A 23420-nucleotide genomic window follows, 5' to 3' on the forward strand; every position below is an offset into this window, starting at 1 on the left:
AGTAGCAAAGACATAAGACTGCAAAGATAAGAGCTAAGTGATAAAATGCTGAAGGTGAAAGGGTGGAGAAAAATTGCAGGGTAATTCACGCTAAGTCAGTCTGCTGAAGTTGAACGTAAGAACTTCCACATTGTGCTCTGTAACAAAACAAACCTTCTGTTTAAGAGATGCACACATCCTTTATTTTAAGTAAGCTCCCAGAGTGCTTCCTTGATAGCTCAGGTGGTAAAGTGTCTGCCTGCAATGCAGGAGACCTGGATTCGATCCCTGGGTTGGGAAGATTCCCTGGAGAAGGAAAGGCAGCCCACTCCAGTACTCTTGCCTGGAAAATCCCATGGATGGAGGAGCCTCATAGGCTACAGTCCATGGGGTCGCAAAGAGTCGGATACGACTGAGATACTTGACTTTCTTTTTTCTTTCATCAAGAGAAGAACTTGATGAAGATTGTATGGTGGGTGATGAGGAAATAACTGATTTAGTAGTCAGTATTGTTAACTTACAGTCATATCCCTTACTGTTCTGGGTGTGTTTTCATAGAGTCTACAGGAAATAATAAAATTTATTTCCCACCAGCCTTTTAAATTGTAGAGTTGTACATTATTCTAAATTTTCCTTGAATGGTGTTGAGAGGAAACAGTCCCATGATATTTGGCTCCTTAGGTTATTTGGAGCAGCTTCACTGTTGGGAACAGTTGATCAAACTTTTTGATCATGCTGCTTTGCTTTCAAGGTTCTAAAAGTGAAAGCTGGGTGGTGGATTTAAATTGTCATCTAGAAGCTACCAGGAAATGTTTGTTAAAAGTTAGGTAGTTCAGTTCAGTTGCTCAGTTGTGTCCGACTCTTTACAACCCCATAAATTTCAGCACTCCAGGCCTCCCCACCCATCACCAACTCCTGGAGTTCACCCGAACTCCTGTGCATAGAGTCGGTGATGCCATCCAGCCATCTCAACCTCTGTCGTCCCCTCTCCTCCTGCCCCCAATCCCTCCCAGTATCAGGGTCTTTTCCATTGAGTTGACTTTTCGCATGAGGTGGCCAGAGTATTGGAGTTTCAGCCTCAGCATCAGTCCTTCCAATGAACACCCAGGACTGATCTCCTTTAGGATGGACTGGTGGATCTCCTTGCAGGAAGAAGGAAGTCAAGAAACACCTGGAGTAACAGGCAGATTTGGCCTTGGAGTACAGAATGAAGTAGGGCAAAGTCTAATGGAGTTTTGCCAAGAGAACGCACTGGTCATAGCAAACACTCTCTTCCAACAACACAAGAGAAGACTCTACACATGGACATCACCAGATGGTCAACACTGAAATCAGACTGATTATGTTCTTTGCAGCTAGAGATGGAAAAGCTCTATACAGTCAGCAAAAACAAGACTGGGAGCTGACTGTGGCTCCGATCATGAACTCCTTATTGCCAAATTCAGAGTTAAATTGAAGAAAGTAGGGAAAACCACTAGACCATTCAGGTATGACCTAAATCAAATCCCTTATGATTATACAGTGGAAGTGAGAAATAGATTTAAGGGACTAGATCTGATACATAGAGTGCCTGATGAACTACAGATGGAGGTTCGTGACATTGTACAGGAGACAGGGATCAAGACCATCCCCATGGAAGAGAAATGCAAAAAAGCAAAATGGCTGTCTGAGGAGGCTTTACAAATAGCTGTGAAAAGAGAAGCGAAAAAGAAAAGGAAAAAAAAGGAAAAGAAAAGCAAAGGAGAAAAGGAAAGGATATAAGCATCTGAATGCAGAGTTCCAAAGAATAGCAAGGAGAGATAAGAAAGCCTTCCTCAGCGATCAATGCAAAGAAATAGAGGAAAACAACAGCATAGGAAAGACTAGAGATCTCTTCAAGAAAATTAGAGATACCAAGGGAACATTTCATGCAAGGATGGGCTCGATAAAGGACAGAAATGGTATGGACCTAACAGAAGCAGAAGATACTAAGAAGAGGTGACAAGAATACAAGGAAGAACTGTACAAAACAGATCTTCACAACCCAGATAAACCACAATGGTGTGATCACTCACCTAGAGCCAGACATCCTGGAATGTGAAGTCAAGTGGGCCTTAGAAAGCATCACTACAAACAAAGCTAGTGGAGGTGGTGGAATTCCAGTTGAGCTGTTTCAAATCCTGAAAGATGATGCTATGAAAGTGCTGCACTCAATATGCCAGCAAAGTTGGAAAACTCAGCAGTGGCCATAGGACTGGAAAAGGTCAGTTTTCCTTCCAATCCCAAAGAAAGGCAATGCCAAAGAATGCTCAAACTACCGCATAATTGCACTCATCTCACACGCTAGTAAAGTAATGCTCAAAATTCTCCAAAAGTTAGGTAAGTGTATCACAAATGTAATTTAATAATGAAGTAAGAGCAAAGGGAGAAGTGATCATAAAATAGAAAAGAAACCAGGCCTAAGGAGAAAATGGAAACAGAGATAGGTGAGGGGAAATGAAGTGTGGATAAGGTCAGTTATCAAATTGAGCCACGTAGCCTGTAGTTGTGTACTGTCCATTTCAGCCATAGTGCACAGTACAGTCTGCTGTTAGAGCTAGTACTTAAGTTGGAAAACTAGTGTTTGTTGATAACAGGAAAGTGTAAAAAATAAAAAACACAAGTTTTGTGGGGAGAAAATTAGGAGTAATAAGACCAATTTTTAAAAAACAGAAGTCAAAATTAGTACGAGTTTGAGTTGGTATGCTTAATGATTTAAACTTTGGCCATTAGGTAATTTTTGTTATATTTTTAGCATTTTTCATCCACTTTGGGAGAGAATGCTCATTTGGGTGATAACTTGTTTATTGTTTAAAGAATTGCAAATTTGTTGATTAGATTCACCTTCTAAATGATTTGATTTTGTTTACAAATAAAAAAGCTAGAAACTACTGATCTTTAAGGAAATATGCATATCCACCTTTTCCAGGTTGAAACAGGCACTAGCTTACACAGCAGCAGCCATTAGTATTTCATTAAAACAATAAAAGCATTGTTTTCTATGACATTCTGAAGTGTGTGAGCTAAAATACTGTGCCACTGTATGTACTGTTTGCTGTGTATTTCTCTACAAACTCATCTCAATTAGGCGAGAAACAATAGGTGATTTTTCCATCTTCCTTTGGTTGGTGGTTTGTGCTATCCATCCACATTTGTCCATCATGGATTTTTAGGGTCTATGGGATTCACTTACCTCAGGACTCATGAGCTGAGGAGCCCTGGCCCATCATTGAGGGATACAGGCCTGAGAGCCTCACATACCATACTGTTGCTATACCATGACTTGTTCAGGGTTGTACTGCTCTGGCAGGGCTTTTACTCAGAAAGTTTGAGTTGAGATGCGTTTGTTCAGTTATCAGTGTGCTCCTACTGTGTGTCAGGTGCCAAGCTAGCCTGTGGGAACATCAGTCAGTTCAGTTCAGTCACTCAGTCGTGTCCGACTCTTTGCGACCCCTTGAATGCAGCATGCCAGGCCTCTCTGTTCATCACCAATTCCCGGAGTTCATTCAGACTCATGTCCATTGAGTCCGTGATGCCATCCAGCCATCTCATCCTCGGTCGTCCCCTTCTCCTCCTGCCCGCAATCCCTCCCAGCATCAGAGTCTTTTCCAATGAGTCAACTCTTCGCATGAGGTGGCCAAAGTACTGTAGTTTCAGCTTTAGCATTCCTTCCAAAGAAATCCCAGGGTTGATCTCCTTCACAATGCGCTGGTTGGATCTCCTTGCAGTCCAAGGGACTCTCAAGAGTCTTCTCCAACACCACAGTTCAAAAGCATCAATTCTTCGGCACTCAGCCTTCTTCACAGTCCAACTCTCACATCCATACATGGCCACTGGAAAACCATAGCCTTGACTAGCCGGACCTTAGTCGACAAAGTGATTGTCTCTGCTTTTGAATATACTATCTAGGTTGGTCATAACTTTTCTTCCAAGGAGTAAGCGTCTTTTAATTTCATGGTTGCAATCACCATCTGCAATGATGTTGGAGCCCCCAAAAATAAAGTCTGACACTGTTTCCCCATCTATTTCCCATGAAGTGATGGGACCGGATGCCATGATCTTCGTTTTCTGAATGTTGAGCTTTAAGCCAACTTTTTCGCTCTCCTCTTTCACTTTCATCAGGAGGCTTTTTAGTTCCTCTTCACTTTCTGCCATAAGGGTGGTGTCATCTGCATATCTGAGGTTCTTGATATTTCTCCTGGCAATCTTGATTCCAGCTTATGCTTCTTCCAGCCCAGCGTTTCTCATGATGTACTCTGCATAGAAGCTAAATAAGCAGGGTGACAATATACAGCCGTGACGTACTCCTTTTCCTATTTGGAACCAGTCTGTTGTTCCATGTCCAGTTCTAACTGTTGCTTCCTGACCTGCATACAGATTTTTCAAGAGGCAGGTTAGGAGGTGTGGTATTCCCATCTCTTTGAGAATTTTCCACAGTTTATTGTGATCCACACAATCAGAGGCTTTGACATAGTCAATAAAGCAGAAAAAGATGTTTTTCTGGAACTCTCTTGCTTTTTCCATGATCCAGCGGATGTTGGCAATTTGATCTCTGGTTCCTCTGCCTTTTCTAAAACCAGCTTGAACATCAGGGATTTCATGGTTCACGTATTGCTGAAGCCTGGCTTGGAGAATTTTGAGCATTGCTTTACTAGCATGTGAGATCAGTGCAATTGTATGGTAGTTCGAGCATTCTTTGGCATTGCCTTTCTTTGGGATTGGAATGAAAACTGACCTTTTCCAGTCCTGTGGCCACTGCTGAGTTTTCCAAATTTGCTGGCATATTGAGTGCAACACTTTCACAGCATCATCTTTCAGGATTTGAAACAGCTCAACTGGAATTCCATCACCTCCACTAGCTTTGTTTGTAGTGATGCTTTCTAAGACCCACTTGACTTCACATTCCAAGATGTCTGCCTCTAGATTAGTGATCACATCATCATGACTATCTGGGTCGTGAAGATCTTTTTTGTACAGTTCTTCCTTGTATTCTTGCCACCTCTTCTTAGTATCTTCTGCTTCTGTTAGGTCCATACCATTTCTGTCCTTTATCGAGCCCATCCTTGCATGAAATGTTCCCTTGGTATCTCAGATTTTCTTGAAGAGATCTCTAGTCTTTCCCATTCTGTTGTTTTCCTCTATTTCTTTGCATTGATCGCTGAAGAAGGCTTTCTTATCTCTTCTTGCTATTCTCTGGAACTCTGCATTCAGACGCTTATATCTTTCCTTTTCTCCTTTGCTTTTCACCTCTCTTCTTTTCACAGCTATTTGTAAGGCCTCCCCAGACAGCCATTTTGCTTTTTTGCATTTCTTTTCCATGGGCATGGTCTTGATCCCTGTCTCCTGTACAATGTCGCGAACCTCATACCATAGTTCATCAGGCACTCTATCAGATCTAGTCCCTTGAATCTGTTTCTCACTTCCACTGTATAATCATAAGGGATTTGATTTAGGTCATACCTGAATGGTCTAGTGGTTTTCCCTACTTTCTTCAATTTAAGTCTGAATTTGGTAATAAGGAGTTCATGATCTGAGCCACAGTTATAGAGGTAGATTTGTTCCAGACCAGCCCACACGACTGAAGCGACTTAGCAGCAGCAGCAGCCCGTACGGAACTCAGTATGGAAGACAAACATTGACATACAATGAAATGTGTTCACAGTACCACCAGTCCTAGGTTGAAGCTGGGAATCTGGTATTTAGGGGTTTAGAGTGGGGAACGACTAGTGTCCCCTGGTATTAGATTTAGATTTGAGAGATTCGGCAAAATCTTCACAGAGGAGATGACTTTTAAGCAGCGTTTTTAAGGCTAAGTGAGCGTTAACCAAGATGCAAAAGCATTCCAAGCATATCAATATGGGCCTAGAGTCAGGAAAGGACAGGGTGTGCTTGTGGAACAGTGAGAAATTTGGAATTACTGCTATGTGGTGGGAATAGGAGAAGAGCAAGATGGAGCAACACCAGAGGGCCCTAGATGAAAAGTTAGGATGTTGTTCTGCCGACAAAGTTCTTAGAGAAATGACATGATGAGATTGGTGGGGTTTTGTTTGGTGTGTTTTTAAGGAGACAAGCACTATTGGCATAGGAGAAAGATAGGAATAGGAACAATTCTATGCCTATTCTTAACAGTTAAGAGACTGATAGAATTGTTGTTTATAGAGAGGGGAATTGAGATGGTTGGATGGCATCACCGACTCAATGGACATGAGTTTGAATAAACTCTGGGAGTTGGTGATGGACGGGGAGGCCCGGCGTGCTGCAGTCCATGGGGTCACAAAGAGTTGGACACAACTGATCCCCTGAACTGAACAACCAAAGCAGTGACAGTGAGTTCAGAGGAAGGGAAGAATCTGAGGGGACGTTGAGACAAGCCTAGCATTGGTTTGCTAATCACCATATGGTTGAGAAGAGAGAAGTTGAAGAGAGGGCTCAGGTTCCTTCGTGGCTTTCCTATTACAGGGTGGGTGGGTGGATGTCCTTCATGGAGATAGGGACTGCAAGGGGCCTGCAGCTTTGGAGGAGGTGGTGAATTCATTTTGGAGGTGTTATGTTGCTTTTACAGGTAGTTTAGTCTGCAGGTCTGTCTGGAGATAGAATGACACGTTGAACAGCATGGTGCCCAGTCACATATAAACCTTAGGGTGGAGCATAATTTGAATAAAGGGACAAGGACAGAATCTGGGTCAGGGAGTACAAGATGGTACAAAGGAAATGGAGAAAACAATCACGAAGATTAAAGGAAGACCAGAGAGAGTAGTGACAGTAGTGACCCGTGAACAAGAGAGAGGGAAGGTTCTAGAACTTGTGGTGCGTAGGCTCACATGGTTCAGAGTTTAAAGAGAAGATGGACTGATTGAGTAAGTGCATGTGTTGGAAGAGTGTGTGATTTTCTCAGTTCTATCTCATACATCCATTGAGTCAGTGATGCCATCCAACCATCTTACCCCTGTAGTCCCCTTCTCTTGCCTTCAATCTTTCCTAGATCAGAATCAGGGTCTTTTCTAAGGAGTCAGCTCTTCTTAGCTTCCTCTCTTTATAGTTTTGTCTCTTTCCCCACTCCCCGCACCCTGCCCCCGTTTGCCCTATGCAAATTAGGGCTAGCCAGGAAGAAGGCGTGTTTGTTTCACCTGAGGTTCTCACTCAGGTCCACGGATTTTTCCTTTGTTCCTTTTTCTTGGGCTTTTCCCTTTCTTTGTCTGTCTTTTAGCTATTGCCATTTTGAACTCCTTTTTCCTATTCTAACTCCCTGACACATGGCGCATTGATGTGGCTGTTGCAAGACCGGGTGTCACTGTCACTGACAGCCAGTGAGGTGAAACGTATGCCGAGTAATAGTTCACTTTACTGTGAGTAAGACTGAGGGGAAGACTAGTTTGGATGGTTGTTGGGGTAATAAGAGTGAGTTGCATCCACTGTGTCTGTGTTATCCTTAAGCAGTAGAGAGGGACACTTCTTTCTCTGAGATTGTGGGGAGGGGAGAATGGTATTTTTTTTCATTAAGTATATTGGGAGATAGGGAGTCATTTGGTCCAATTCCATCATCTTTTTAACCAAGGGGTTGAGAAGGAATTATGAGGTTAGAAGTGTTAAAATTTGATGCAGTCATCCTGGAGAAAGTAGACAGGGGTTTTGAGATACCTACGGTGAAGGAAAGAGCATCGTTGCTAAGTTGGAAAACTTCAAATTTGGCCTCTTCTGCACCCCTCCGTAGGTGTGGCAGATGCGACTTGGAAGTAGAGCTGACTGGCAGGGTGAGATGAAAGGTCACAGATTAGCACTCTTTCTGTATGGCTCTGAAGTGTGGCCTGTTATCAGTATTGGTAGGCTGTAGCTGAGTCCCATAACGCATCTGAGATTGGAATTTGATAGAAACTTTAAAGATGCTATTAGTTCCATGTGCTCCTGAGCCAGAATTTCAAATTGAACAGAGAAGTTTTGCAGTAGCAAAAATACAACATAAAATCTGTTATTGGCAAGTTTGGCTGTGAGATTTCAGGGTAGTTTTATGACTGATCTCTCTGGCCTTAATGTTAAAAAATTTATCACTTTATCATTGATATTTATTTACACTTATTGTTTAAACTTTTGAAAATTTAGTTGCATTCCAACTTATTACTTGTACATTCTTTAAAACTAAGTGAGCTTTTATCTTTAAAAGCAATGTGGACACTTGTTTCAGGAGCTTGGAATGGCCTCCAGGGACAGAGTCTTCTGTTTTGATACTCGACTTTCCTAGCTTCATTGCCTTAGTCTGTTTTTTCTTCATTTATTCAACATGTTTATCAAGTGTCTACTATGTTCACTGTTCTAAGAATGGGGGATACAGTGGTGAACAAGACAAAGCTTATATCTGAGTGAAATAGACTATGCATGCTCAGTCGTGTCCAACTCTTTGCGACCCCATGGATTGTAACCTGCCAGGCTCCTCTGTCCATGGGATTTTCCAGGCGAGAATACTAGGATGGGTTGCCATTTCCTTCTCCAGAGGATCTTTTTGACCCAGGGATCAAACCCACGTCTCCTGCATTCCAGGTGGATTCTTTACCACTGAGCCACCAGGGAAGCCTGAAATAGACAATAAATGAGTAAATATAATCTATCAAGTTGTGAAATGCTATGAACCAAAAGGAAAGCAGAGTAAGGAGATGGAATATTAGAGTGCTGATTTTGGAGACAGTGTGGTCAGGGAAGATCTCACTTGAGCAAAGTTGACTGAGGAGAGAGAGAGTGAGTCACCTGAAAAACAGGCTGAGAGACCAGTAAGGACCAGTAAGGAGGTCCTGGCAAGAGCGGGGAGAAGACCAGTGTGGCTGGAAAAGGCGGGGAGGGGGCGGGGTCCTTGCCAAAGTGGTTCCTATGTTCACATATCAATCCAGATTAGATGTAGTAATTAATGTTTTATATCCAAATCATCAGGTTTGGCAGTTGTTATACTTATACTACTATGTTATCTTCATTATAGGATGGAACAAAATTCATCTGTATTGGGGCTCTATATTCTGAGCTTCTGGCTGTCAGCAGTAAAGGAGAACTTTATCAGTGGAAGTGGAATGAATCTGAGCCTTACAGAAATGCACAGGTATTTCATTATATTAAATCTTGCTTTAAGTAGCTCTCCAAATCAATATACAAAATGATAATCATTTTTCTTATGCTTTCAAAGAATCCTTCCTTACATCACCCACGAGCAACATTCTTGGGGCTAACCAATGAAAAGATAGTTCTCCTGTCTGCAAATAGCATAAGAGCAACTGTAGCTACAGAAAACAATAAGGTAAGACATCCTGTGGTAAGCATTTCTTAAATTCTTGATTTTCTTCCTCTCCCTGCGCCTCTTCCATCTTTTCATTTCTATCTTTCTATCTAACTTAAACCTACAAATACCAAGTGTCTTAGGCCTTAGTACTGTAATCCAGTGTATAATCTTTTCTGTTTTATCTCTATTTTATAATTCAGTTTCAGAGAGATCTTTCTACTTTAAGGGAATAAAAATATTAAAGCTAAGTGCTGACAAATGAGGAGATACTGAAGAGCTATAATAGATAGAGGAAGTATAGCTATTATACTATCCTCAGATTATCAGTTTGACTTTAGAGTCACAAAATTCTTTTTAAAATTGTTGGAGCAGATGTTTATTTTCAATTAAGGCCTTAGAACCATCTATTTCAGTATCTACTATTTTGATTGAGTGTGAAGGAAGTAATTTAGTTTCTAGTCTCATTAAGAACCTTTTCCTAATTACTCGTTTTTCTATCCTGTAGAATTCTGGTCCACAGTGTAGATATTCCTTGCCCTTGTTTTGACCACAGTCCCTTTGAAAAGATTACGTGTTTTTACTTAAGCTTGTGATATTTTATTCTTCAGGTTGCTACCTGGGTGGATGAAACTTTAAGTTCTGTGGCTTCTAAATTAGAGCACACGGCCCAGACTTACTCAGAACTTCAAGGTGAACGGATTGTTTCTTTACATTGCTGTGCCCTTTACACCTGTGCACAGCTGGAGAACAATTTATACTGGTGGTGAGTATCACAGAGGGGGTATTTCTTACCAGTGGAGGCTTTTATGTGCATTATGGTTGTTGTTGTTCAGTCATATCTGACTCTTTGCAGCCCTATGGACTGAAGTGCCCCAGGCTTCCCTGTCCTTCACTATCTCCCAGAGTTTGTTCAAACTCATGTCCATTGAGTTGGTGATGTTTATGTACATAGATAGGTGCTTTAAGTAGTCAAAGCAATAGAGAAGGTCGGTTGAAAGATAATGCTTTAGCCTCAGACATAGAAAACAAACTTGGGGTTATCAAAGGGGTAAGGGGGCAAGGGGAAGATAAATTAGGAGTCTGGGATTAGCAGATGCAACTACTATAAATAGGTAAACAACAAGCTCTTACTGTATAGCACAGGGAACTATATTCAGTAACCTATAATAAACCATGGACTTCCCTGGTGGCTCAGATGGTAAAGCATCTGTCTACAATGTGGGAGACCTGGGTTTGATCCCTGGGTCGGGAAGTTCCCTGGAGAAGGAAATGGCAACCCACTCCAGTACTCTTGCCTAGAAAATCCCAATAAACCATAATGGTAAATAAAAAATAGAATATGAAAGGATTATATACATATTATATACATATTATACATATATTCTTTTTCCTATTCTGTGTATATGTATAGCTGAATCGCTTTGCTGTACACCAGAAACTGATGCAACATTGTAAATCAGCTATACTTCAATTAAAAAAGATGCTTATACAGAGGGAAATTTTCACCTTGGAGCAAAGTAACATTAAAAATAAACCTTAAGATTAAAAAAAGGTTACAAAAATATACTTAGTGACTATAATTGTGAAGTTTTTAAAAAGTATAAGTAGAAATAAAAATCACTTATAATCCTACAACCTGAATATAACTACTGTTAACATTCGTTTAACAGTAACATGAAATAGAAATTTATTAAAGTATTTCATTGCCTGAGTATTCTGTGCCTCACTTTATTCCTTTAATTTTCAAAAGGGACTTTAAATATGTTTTCTGTTGTGTTTTAAGAAATCAGCAACTTTGCAGTGGTAAAAATAACATAGGGAGATCTACTAATTAAAACAGAATTAAATTAGTTAAATTTAATTAAACAGAAGAAAATGTCAAATGATGAATTTCCTGTAAATTTTAATCCTTAATGATTAAATAAGGGTTAATAATAAAAGTTGGTCCAATTATATACTGTTAGACCTGCGATCAAGTTATTATTAATAAATTGCACACATTAATATTATACTGAGGCAAAAATATTAGAGAAGGAATAGTGGCTCAGATGGTAAAGCGTCTGCCTACAATGCGGGAGACCTGGGTTCGATCCCTGGGTCGAGAAGATCCCCTGGAGAAGGAAATGGCACCCCACTCCAGTACTGTTGCCTGGGAAATCCCATGGACAGAGGAGCGTGGTAGGCTACAGTCCATGGGGTCGCAAAGAGTTGGACACGACTGAGTGACTTCACTTTTCAATACCAGTAATAGTTAAATACAATGTGTGAAATTTTAGATTTGTTTAATGGCTTCTTTGCTGCTTATTTGTCCAATTTTTGCTTTTCACTTTCAGGGGTGTAGTGCCTTTTAGTCAAAGGAAAAAAATGTTAGAGAAAGCTAGAGCAAAAAACAAGAAACCCAAATCGAGTGCTGGTATTTCTTCAATGCCGAACATCACTGTTGGTACCCAGGTAAGTGTTTAGAATTAAGTCTATCTTAAGGGACATTGTTGCTCTTCAAAATCAATTTCTTTCCCTGTAGTTAATTCCCCTATAGACAGTTTATAAACGAACGTCACTTGAAGGACCGAGTCGCAGTAGTATGTATGGGCCACATCACTTTCTGTTCAATAACTGAGTCACGCATAGATCTTGCCCTGCTGTCAGTTGGTTTTCCTGTGGGGCAAGGATCCTAGATTTGCCTGATTTTAGGAATCATTCTGTACTTAACTGTATAGCCAGGAACTGCTTACCGGAAACATTCCTTCAGTTGGATGGTGGTAGGACCCAGGCTTCATTGTGTTTAACAAACACCAGATGGTTCTTAACAACCAAGCAGTTTGAAAGATTTTGCTCTCTGGTCATACTGTCAGCATGAGACGGGAGGCTTCATCAAATCCCTGTGCTTCTGCTAGTTTCTGATGTTTTGATTCTGAGATGGTTTTGAAGCAGGAATCAGAGTTCTTGTTCGCGAAGCCAAAGAATGAAATCCATGAACACACAAATGCTCACAGTAGAAAGTGAATAGGATTTATTAGAGAGGAGGAAAGTACAAAGCTCTCAGCATAGACACTGAGAGGAAGGGGGTAAAGAGTCCCTCCAAAATGTGGGGATTGCCTCAGCTTTTGACTCTGACAGCCCCTTGGACTGCAAGGAGATCCAACCAGTCCATTCTGAAGGAGATCAGCTGTGGGATTTCTTTGGAGGGAATGATGCTGAAGCTGAAACTCCAGTACTTTGGCCACCTCTCCGAAGAGTTGACTCATTGGAAAAGACTCTGATGCTGGGAGGGATTGAGGGCAGGAGGAGAAGGGGACGACCGAGGATGAGATGGCTGGATGGCATCACTGACTCGATGGATGTGAGTCTCAGTGAACTCCAGGAATTAGTGATGGACAGGGAGGCCTGGTGTGCTGCGATTCATGGGTCGCAGAGTTGGACACGACTGAGTGACTGAACTGAACCAAACTATATCTTTACCAGTATTAATCTGTACATTTTTGGTTGGTTCCTGTCCTTAAAATCCGTTATTTTTAATCAATCAATTTAAAGGTCCAGGCTTCTCTTGATCCTCGGGTTAAGTCACCACCCTTCTTCATGCCCACTGGCCATTTTATAATGGACCAAATGTATGGGTTTAAGATTAATGATCACCAGTTGTTTTTCCCTCAGCATATGAAACAGAAGTAAATTACTGCTGTTCCCTGGATCTGAGTGTTGATAATTTATCAGTCCAAGAACATAGTGCTAATTGCTAAATCTCTTCAGTTGTGTCTGATTCTTTGCAATGCTATGGTAGCCCACCAGACTCCTCTGTACATGGGATTCTCCAGGCAAGAATACTAGAATGGGTTGCCGTTCCCTCTTCCAGGAAATCTTCCCGACCCCGGGATCCGTCGCGCCTCTGTTATGTCTCCTGCATTGCAGCCAGGTTCTTTACCACTAATACTACCTGGGAACCCAGACCAAGGATACATTCCAGGAATTGGGTACAGCTTTACGCTAATGGAGGGAGATGTTTATTGAAAACAAGGTCTCATAGAGTCCTACACTGCCTAACAATTTCTACCTCAGTTTTAGGCTCATATATATCTGATGGAAGGTGATGTTTCTAGTATCCCAGTGGTTCTCAAAGTGTGATCCAAGGACTCCTGCTGCCTTCTCAGCCCTTTCAGGGGATCTGTAGAGTCCTCCTTTTTCCAGCTACCTATCTTTGTTAAGGCTGAGTTGTCTTTATATACTTTAGCTAAAGTAACATATCATGGCAAATTGAATGCAAAAAGCATACCTGGGACTCCAGCTGTCTTACATTAAATTAGACATTGAGATCGACAAAAATGTAAACAGTACCGCTTTTCTTGGCTAGTATTTTTAAAAATGTAGGTTTTTTTTTTGTATAAATTATGCATGTTAACATGGGGTTTATTAATTTTAAGTATATACTTAAAGTTTATCAGTTTTAATTACTAACATGTTAAATACCAACTATAACCCATATAAACAAAACATTTTGGGGTCCTTGGTAATATTTAATGGGGTAAAATAGTCTTGAGACCGAAAAAGTTTAAGAGCTACTGTTATACTTTTGATTCATTAGATTTTTATAGGAATTTATCTTCAGGATAAAAGTTGATGTTTATATTATTATAGCAAGTGCTGCAATGGTTGTTTAAGGACTTTAAATCTTTTTTGTTGCATGACATGGCACTAATTCCCTCATCTAACATTTTTTTTCAAATCAGCTTTTTCACTATAAGATGGTATCATTTACATTACCTATTTCTTACAGAGTAATTACTAGTTTAGCTGTTAGTTTTGTCTAAAACTCAGTTTAATAACGTATTTGTTATTTTTGTTTGGGGCTTCATTTTCTTTGTTTGTCCTATTCGTGGTTGTCTTGTTCCGGCTCCTTTGTAACCTTCCAGCTAGGAAGTTTTTAGTGATGACCCATTATTTTGTTTATTTGTTTGTTTAGTCTTAATTATTAATGTCAGTTGCTTCAGACAGATCTCTCACTTATAGTAGCTACCCTTTACTTATTCAGTTCATATACTGATCTCTTACGTTTCCAAAATTCCTTATTTATTCAACTCATGTATTAGCCAGATATCCTAGCAGATGCCTTATTAGTATGTAGGATGACATTACTGCAGACAGGGAGGAAAGAAAAAATCCTTTAAATGTGCACGGAGGAAAGCTTTAAGCAAAATAGCTTGGCACTGAATTGCTGGAAAAGAGCATATTCCAATACTTTAGTGCAGAACTAAGGTTCTGTTTTAAAGTATAGGAAGCAGGAGGATTAAGGCAGCCATTGGCCACAGAATGGGGAAAGCATTCATATGTTTGCATCAGAAAGAATTGTTGATCAACTTCTCTGGTTGCTCAGACGGTAAAGCATCAGCCTGTAATGCGGGAAATCTGGGTTCAGTCCCTGGGTTGGGAAGATCCCCTGGAGAAGGAAATGGCAATCCACTCCAGTACTCTTGCCTGGAAAATCCCATGGATGGAGGAGCCTGATAGGCTACTGTGCAAAGGGTCGCAAAGAGTCGGACACAGCTGAGCGGCTTCACTTCTAAGAGTTTGCAGCAGCATCTGCATTCACAGATTTTAACTGTTGAGAGTAATATATTTAGCACATGTTCCTTGCATGTCTGTTATGTACTGGATATATACCTCCTTGTCTTTAAGGTGCATTTATTTTTATTCTAAGATATTAATAACTTATTCTCTAATATAGTTTGCCATATTTCTTTTATAATTATAGCCTTATTGATCCTTTTTCAGGATTTAAGCTTTCACCGACATTTTTTGAAAATTTATGGATGAAACCTCTCTTTTAAGTCAAGCTAAGCATACCCTTTCAAGAAGTTGTCTCTTAACTATTCATTCTGTGCCACAGAATTGTATTTAACAACAGAGTTTTTACTCTTTGTCAGTATTTCCAGTTCCTATACTCCTGTGTGCTACCTTCTTCTGTATGGCTTATATTTAATTATAACTCCCACCCCCAAAATCTTTATATATGCCACTGTCAAGTATATAAGGTAATCATTAGTTATTGAATGACTGAACAGAATGTCAGTAAGTTTTGGGCTACTTTAGAAATCAAAAGAGATTTCCAGAAATAATGTTCATATCACAGTAGTAGCTTTTGTTGGTGCATTTGGCAGGGCCATGTTACAAGTTATTGGTTTTAGAGTATGACCTGGGGGTGCTCTAAGAATAAGAATTTATAGGTTTTTCACTTTTGAACTCAGTTAACTTCTAACATTAATGTCTACATATTCTGTTTTTTTAATGTTAGAGAAAACTTACATTATCTAGTTAAAATTCTAGCTTATAGAAAACAGTCTTCTGAGGGAAACAAATACCTGTAGAGATGAAGTTTATGATGGAGCCTATATATAGCATCATGAATTAAGGGAGAAAATAATTTCAAATTATAAGAAACAAAAAAAAATTGTTTTTTTTACATTTTACTTTTAATAACCTTTGTAGTTTCTTCTGTGCTGTTTCTTTTCTATGTCCTTATAGCAGAATGGTCAGGATATTTGCTACATGAAATATCAGAGTTCAATTCAGTCACTCAGTCGTGTCTGATTCTTTGTGACCCCATGGACTGCAGCACGCCAGGCTTCCCTGACCATGACCCCTCCTGGAGCTTGCTCAAACTCACGTCCATCGAGTCGGTGGTGCCATCCAGCCTTTTCATCCTTTCCTCCTGCCTTCACTCTTTCTCAGTATCAGGGTATTTTAGTTTGTTTTTAGCAAGTGTGCTAAAATTATTCCTGCTCTTTGATTTTGGGAACACATAACTCTTCTAGTTTGTTTAAAAATTATGTCATTCTGATGGTGATTTTTCTTTTGTTCGCTAGGTATGCTTAAGAAATAATCCTCTCTATCATGCTGGAGCAGTTGCATTTTCAATTAGTGCTGGGATTCCTAAAGTTGGTGTCTTAATGGAGTCGGTTTGGAATATGAATGATAGTTGTAGATTTCAACTTAGATCTCCTGAGAGCTTGAAAAGCATGGACAAAGCTAGCAAAACTACTGAAGCTAAGTAAGTACTGTGTCTTAACTAATCTTGATTTTTCTAGTTTGCTCTGTATATGAAGGAGGATAATCAAGGGAGACTTAAGAGAAGTGTACGGTGACTTATAAAAGTGTTAACATGTGGGGTCTTGTTAAGATCCATATGAGTTTTGACAGGAACTGGTAAAATTTATTATTTGCAGTTTTGTTAATATTTGTATATTACAGTTATTCTTAATGTTTAATGGCCAGAAGGGCCAATGTAGAGTTCTCTCTTAATGTCTTTGTTTGATCATTAGAGTGTATCCTTTGAAGGTGGTACATAGCAGTGGTATATTAGGCAGACTTTTTCCTACTCTCCTCTTGTGTAATCATCTTAATTTCTACCTAATATCTTGTCTGCATCTTGATCACTGGAAGGGTTTTATAGGTTAATGTACTGGAGAGGGAAATTTTATAAAGAATTTTTGTGAATTTTAGGGTGGGGGATAATGCGAACAGAAATATCACTGAATTATATAAAACCTACATTCTGGAGCTCGCTTACTATTTGGGAGCCATGTACAGATCTTAACACCTGTACTTTTAGAAGCATCTACTCATCTTTAAAAATACTGTGTATTATAATTTGGCTGTTTGGTACTTGAGCTTTAATAAAGTTTCAAAATAGCTTTTTTCTTAATTTTATAAAAATACATGAACATTATAGAAATACAGAAAATAATATAATATCACATTGCAGAAATAACATTTTAAATATTTTGATGTACTCTTGTTCTAAATGTGTACAAGCAGTTGAAAAGAAGTGATTGGGACTATACTACATATACAGGGCTTTATATTTCTATAACTTTTTAGTTCAAATGAATATAATGATTGTATAAGGGTTACTGCTAATTTTAAAAATATTCTTTTGTAATTCATGCCTAATTAAGATATTTTGCTTTGTTTTGTGCTTTAGACTCTGCCTTGTTTTTAAAATAGATTTATAAACTTTCCCTCTGCTTATATTGATTTTTTTAAAAAATCTTAAAAGTAGCATTTATGAAACTTTGTAAAGGGTATTTGAAATCTTTTTGATATGCATAAAATAAGATTAAAATAAGTTGTTGTATTTATATTTTGTGATTTATTAAGATTTTCAAAATCTTCCTTGAAATTTGCCATCTATATCAATATACTTAGTAAAAGAGCTAAGGTGAAATTAAATGTTAAGACGATAATCATTTTCATGTCAATAGACTCTTCTAGTCATGGAAATGTGTTGACTTGAAGCGTGCTAGTGATGAGTCAGTACTGGCTGGCTCCCACCATCACGAGGTTTGCAGAGCAGCCATGAGTATTCATGTATACGTGCATGGCACACATTGCTAAGATGCTTGTGGACATAATGCTGTTTTTCCCTGGACTGTTTTCTTTTTAACTCAGGTGAAATTCCTGACAGGAATAATAGCAGATGAGAGGATTAATATGATGGCCCTGATTATAATATATACCAGAATGACTTGTATATGACAAATTTCTGAGTAATACATGGCTTTTCTGTGTAAAAATTGACTTCTGCCATTTAATGAATGAAAATGTTTTATTTTTTATCATCTGTAGTTGCTGTAGTTATCTTCTCAAGTATAGCATTAATGAAATAACTGAAGGAAGAGGGATAGTTTATTAATACTATAGTTTTCCATTTCAGTTACAGCAGGTGGTTATTCTTGAACTGTCTGGTGTTTAACAAACCACTGCAGGTAGAGTTTTTCTTTTGAAATCTAGGAAATTAATGATCTGGAGGACCTTTTATTTATTTGCCTTTATCATCTTTTCAGTTAAACTGCTGTATGCAAGTCAGGGTTCGGTAAAGTGTGAAACTTGTTTGCTCAAGAGGCTTATGATAAAGCTATGTAGACAAATTGAGTGTAGCTCTGTTGTTATTCCTAGATAAGGCTTATCTGAATCATTGTTCCAAACTGTTGATAGCTTCACATAGTGCATTTCTTTCCTGCTTTAAAACATTATTTAAAATTTGAGATGTGTACTGTGTATTTTTTTTAGTACCTTGCATATTAGAGAATAATACAGTTTGTACAAGTTTTTACTATTTCATTCTCTTTTGAGAATAAACTTGAGTCTTACTATATAAGCCATTTGATAAGTTCCTAATGTTTTATTTTCCTAATTGTAAAGAGAATGTTGTTTCTAACTGCAGGCCTGAAAGTAAGCAGGAACCAGTGAAAACAGAAATGGGTCCCCCACCATCTCCAGCATCTACATGCAGTGATGCGTCTTCCATTGCCAGCAGTGCATCAATGCCATACAGTAAGTTTTATGTGTAGTATACATTGGTCAAAATTGGGTGCCAGGCACACAGCTGTGTAGCTGTGTTCAGTTTGTGTTTCTGATTGGAGACAGCTCAGACTATTTTTAGTATAAATCTTTTAGTTTAAATTGTGCTTCTGCTAGTTTGAGTTTTTAAAATATGCATATTTACTTGTTTATTTACTGAACTACAAGGTTTATGGGGCTTGCAGGATCTTAGTTCACTGACCAGAAATCAAACCTGTGCCCTCTGCAGTGGAAGCTCAGAGTCCTAACCACTGGATGACTAGGGAAGTCCAGTGGTCTTATTTAAATGTATTAGCAATAGTTATAGTGTTGACTATTCTTATTTTTGAGAGTTACAATTTTCCACAGTATATAAAATGCACTGCAGTAATAGAAGGAAATAACGGCCACTCTCTAGAATACCTGCCTATCTTTGTTGAGACTGTTATTGTAAATTGGTTATGGCCTGGTCACAACTTTTGCTCAGAATTTGTAGAATTTGCAAACTGAGGTTTGCTACGGCACCTTGGATATATAGAAGTTTTTTTTTTTTTTTTTAAAGCTTTCCAAAATGTATCTTTTTAGTTGTGGTTGCTTCATACTTGAAATTGAAAGTTAATAGTCATTTTAATAGTCTTGTGTTAATTTTAAGGAAGCCCAACATATCTTCCTTTTTTAAACCTTGGTCCCATAGCCCTAATTTTGAGGGTCCAAAACAAGTTTTAAGTTTTTAAATTTTTTGCAGTTGTTTACTATGTGTTCGGAGAAGGCAATGGCACTCCACTCCAGTACTCTTGCCTGGAGAATCCCAGGGATGGAGGAGCCTGGTGGGCTGCCGTCTATGGGATTGCACAGAGTCGGACACAACTAAAGCGACTTAGCAGCAGCAGCAGCAGCAGCAACTATGTGTTAATATCGTTAAGCATTAATGGATTTTTTTTTTTTTTTAACCATGAGTTCATCTAAGTGAAAGTTAGTCACGAAGCCTCAATTCAGAAGGCAATAGTTTGTGAAATACATTCAGATATCTCAAATATGTATCCCTTTACAAATGATCTTTTTTCATATATTTAGATAAAATCTATAAAGTCTCTTTCACATTTTCTTTTTGGTACTTACCATTTTGTTGTTGTCTAAGAACGACGACGGTCCACCCCCGCCCCCAAAGAAGAGGAAAAGGTGAACGAAGAGCAGTGGTCTCTTCGGGAAGTCGTTTTTGTGGAAGATGTTAAGAATGTTCCTGTGGGCAAGGTTTGTTCAGAATGTCTAAGAATTAATTACTAAGTGAACTCTAGTGGTATCGATTATCAAGGAATTTATGGTTGGTGAGTGCTCATCAGCCCTTTCCTCCAGGCTGCCTTGTCTGTCACCTCTGATCTCTGTGGCCCCATCCTCCCACCTGATGCACCTGTCTCCTTTGTCCCTGACAGAGGAACTGATGATGATGCTGCCGGTCCTTGAGCATTAATGGTGATAGGCTGCTTTTAAAAAAATGTTATTTTGAAATAATTTTAGATTTACAGAAAAATTGAATATAGATAACATTTTTTGGTACAGTCTGTTCTTTGGGACTGATAATACAGCGTTTTCATGGAGTTGATCTTTCATAACATTTATCAGTCTTACTGCTATCTTTAAGCTTCCACTTTCTCTTCTGTTCTTCCTAGAGGGGGTCTTGCTCTCTGAGAAGCCAAGTGGGTAGAGTTCATCAGCTGGAATGTTATTAACTTCACCTCTGTCTTCACACATTCTTAATACAAAATGGGATGATAGCTATAGAGTATCTGCAATGTAAATCTTTTCCTGATGGCTTTTTACTTTCTTTAATGTGATGGTCTTTCCTTTATACTTAAAGGACCGATAACTTATGTCCTGCCATTTACAAAGGCCTTTCTCATATACTATTCCATTTGATTTTTTTAATAGAACTGTAGTTTATGGGCACCTTTTTTTTCCTAAGAAGAGCCCACTGGCTTAAAAGAAGTAAGTAACAAAAGTGGGACTCAGGTATTCTGATTTCAAGTGCTGTGCTCAGCTTTTTGTGCATTGCTCACTCTTATATTGTCCATTATGGTAGGTACTGGCCAGGTATATGTAGCAAATTAAACTTACTGAAATTAGTAACATTTAAAACGTCAGTCTCTGGTCACATCAGCTCCCTGTGCTCAGTAGCCACTTCTGGCTAATGGCTGTCATGTTGGACAGCACAGATATAGAGTGTCAGACCATCATCATAGAAGTTCTTTCGCACAGTGGAGTTCTAAACTAATAATGAGGGAGGGTAGGAGGAATTTGTGGATTGTGCTTGATTGCTAAACATCCACACACTAATCACTGGCTGTGTGGGTCAGTTTTCCTACGGAAAATATGTCTTGGATATAGACATCAACAATAAATTTGGTGAGTGTGTTCAGATTAATTTTATAACTTGATGATCATTGAAGAAATATACTCATAAGGGATTTAATGCCTTCAGTGTTAAATTTGCTCAATGTAACTTGCATATTGATTTCATATGAGCTAGTGTTAATATTTATCATATCTGCCTGCATTCTAGGTGCTAAAAGTGGACGGAGCCTATGTTGCTGTAAAGTTTCCAGGAACATCCAGCAATACCACCTGTCAGAGCAGCTCGGGTTCAGATGCTGACCCTTCTTCTCTCCTGCAGGATTGTAGGTTACTTAGAATTGATGAACTGCAGGTAAGTATGGAGGAGTCACCCACTCACCAGTTGAATGTGGGGACCTTGAGCATATTACAGATTTGAGAGCAAAATTCATTTTTGTGTCACACAGGTTGTCAAAACTGGTGGAACACCAAAAGTTCCTGACTGCTTCCAAAGAACTCCTAAGAAGCTTTGTATACCTGAGAAGACGGAAATACTAGCAGTGAATGTGGATTCCAAAGGTAAAGATTTTGTAACTTTTCCAACTGGCGTACTCTATAAAGTGTAACAGTATGGAATGAAATGTGTCTGTATTTGAAATGTGACTGGGGGTATATAATTTGGTGGGTACTTGCCATTTACTAAAGATATATAACAATTTTTTTTTTTAACATCTGTGTATTTCTGAAGGTGTGCATGCTGTTTTGAAGACTGGAAATTGGGTACGGTACTGTATCTTTGATCTTGCCACAGGAAAAGCCGAACAGGAGAATAATTTCCCTACAAGCAGCATTGCTTTCCTTGGTCAGAATGAGAGGAATGTAGCTATTTTCACTGCTGGACAGGTATAAAGGCTTATTTTTGTTTTTGAAAATGTATTGAAACTGAGTTTGGTTCTAGTTTGCTTGTTATTAAATTAGAAGAATGAGAAGAACTAGAAGAATTTAGAATATTCAGCACATTTTTAATATTAAGTTTCTGTTTGGTCACTGTTACAAGCATATGTAAAATGTAATTTGAAAATAAATACACCTCTTGTAAAAGTCAGACATGTATTTGATTGGGAGCCAAACTTTATTATTTTCCCCTCTGTTACAGGAGTCTCCTATTATTCTTCGAGATGGAAATGGTACTATCTACCCAATGGCCAAAGATTGCATGGGAGGAATAAGGGATCCTGATTGGCTTGATCTTCCACCTATTAGTAGTCTTGGAATGGGTGTACATTCTTTAATAAATCTTCCTGCCAATTCAACAATCAAAAAGAAAGCTGCTATTATCATCATGGCTGTAGAGGTAATCTGGTTTTTTAAACTAATTGGCCTTTCAATTGAGAAGACTCTGCTGGAGTCTAGGGAAACAGTTTTCAATAGATTATTCATTGCCCCTTCCCTACAGGAGCTAAGAGTGTATTAGGATAAGAGAGAGGAGTATGCCGTTGGTCACAGTGTGATACATGTGTTGGGTAAGGCATGGACAAAGGTGTAGAAGCACAAAAGGGAGGGGTTAAATTAGACTGTGACTGGAGAGGCTTCTCTGAGGAAGTGTTGCCCGGACATAGTTTGAAATAGTCACATAGGTGTTTCCTAGACACAGGAGAAAGGTAGGAGGTGTTATTCCAGGCATGAAGAGCAGCCTTTGTGAATCTCAGTAATATGTTGGGAGAACTTATACATTCTTTTGATTCTTTAAAACTAGAAGATAGGGTTCATATGGATCTATGAGTGGCAACTGATAAGGCAGGGAAAGGGATTGAGGTGCCTTTTGTATTAATCTACGGGACCTGAACATTCCCCTGAAAGCTAGGAGGAGAGGGTTTTAAGCTGCTGTATTTTTTTGTTTTTGTATTTAAAGAAAATGAGCAATGGATGGAGATGCAGCAGAAGTTTAGAGACCAGATAAAAAAGCTAATGTAATTATTCATGTTAGAAACAAAGTAAGCTTGAAGTCTTGGAAATGAGGAGGGGATGGACTTAAGAGATCTTAAGGAAGTAGAAGCTTTAAAGCTCGATGACAGGATGGCAGCAGTAAAGGGAAGGAAGTGGTTATTAAAGCTTCGATTTAGGTGTGGTTGTTGGGGAGATGAGAAATAGGAAAAACAAATGGGATAAGGCGAGATGAGTTTAGTTTTGAACACACTGTGGTTGAGATGTTTTTATTTGTTAGATGTGGAAGCAACACTGCTCTAAGTTATTGGAGCAATTTGAGCAGAGATTGACCTGATTTGCCTAACATTTTCAGAATACCACTGCTGACATGCTGAGAATACATGGAGGATAGGTTGGAAGTAAGGAGGCCAGTTAGGTGGAAGGTGCTGTTGGCTTGGCCCAGGAAGTAGAATGATGAGTGACTAGACTCTATATATACTAGAAATGTTTTAAAGTAGATCCAACAGGATTTACTTATGGCTAAATACAGGGTGTCATATAGAGGAAGTAAGAGGGAGAACGG

At 39.0% G+C, this 23420-nt stretch overlaps 1 protein-coding gene across 4 annotated transcripts in view; it reads left to right on the plus strand.

The window, feature by feature from the left end:
- Window positions 1-23420, plus strand: part of UBR5 (ubiquitin protein ligase E3 component n-recognin 5) — a 140371-nt gene that overhangs the window by 65307 nt on the left and 51644 nt on the right. For all 4 annotated transcript variants that reach the window (XM_027973156.3, XM_060393865.1, XM_027973157.3 and 1 more), the window contains exons 10-20: window positions 8960-9076; window positions 9161-9271; window positions 9862-10016; window positions 11587-11704; window positions 16108-16292; window positions 18468-18577; window positions 19722-19834; window positions 21141-21284; window positions 21379-21490; window positions 21660-21814; window positions 22068-22265. In XM_027973156.3, the coding sequence (XP_027828957.1) occupies window positions 8960-9076; window positions 9161-9271; window positions 9862-10016; window positions 11587-11704; window positions 16108-16292; window positions 18468-18577; window positions 19722-19834; window positions 21141-21284; window positions 21379-21490; window positions 21660-21814; window positions 22068-22265 (1518 nt within the window). The remainder of the gene's footprint in view (window positions 1-8959; window positions 9077-9160; window positions 9272-9861; window positions 10017-11586; window positions 11705-16107; window positions 16293-18467; window positions 18578-19721; window positions 19835-21140; window positions 21285-21378; window positions 21491-21659; window positions 21815-22067; window positions 22266-23420) is intronic.

Source organism: Ovis aries, chromosome 9 (genome assembly GCF_016772045.2).
Source record: "Ovis aries strain OAR_USU_Benz2616 breed Rambouillet chromosome 9, ARS-UI_Ramb_v3.0, whole genome shotgun sequence".
In the NCBI taxonomy this organism is placed as follows: domain Eukaryota; kingdom Metazoa; phylum Chordata; class Mammalia; order Artiodactyla; family Bovidae; genus Ovis; species Ovis aries.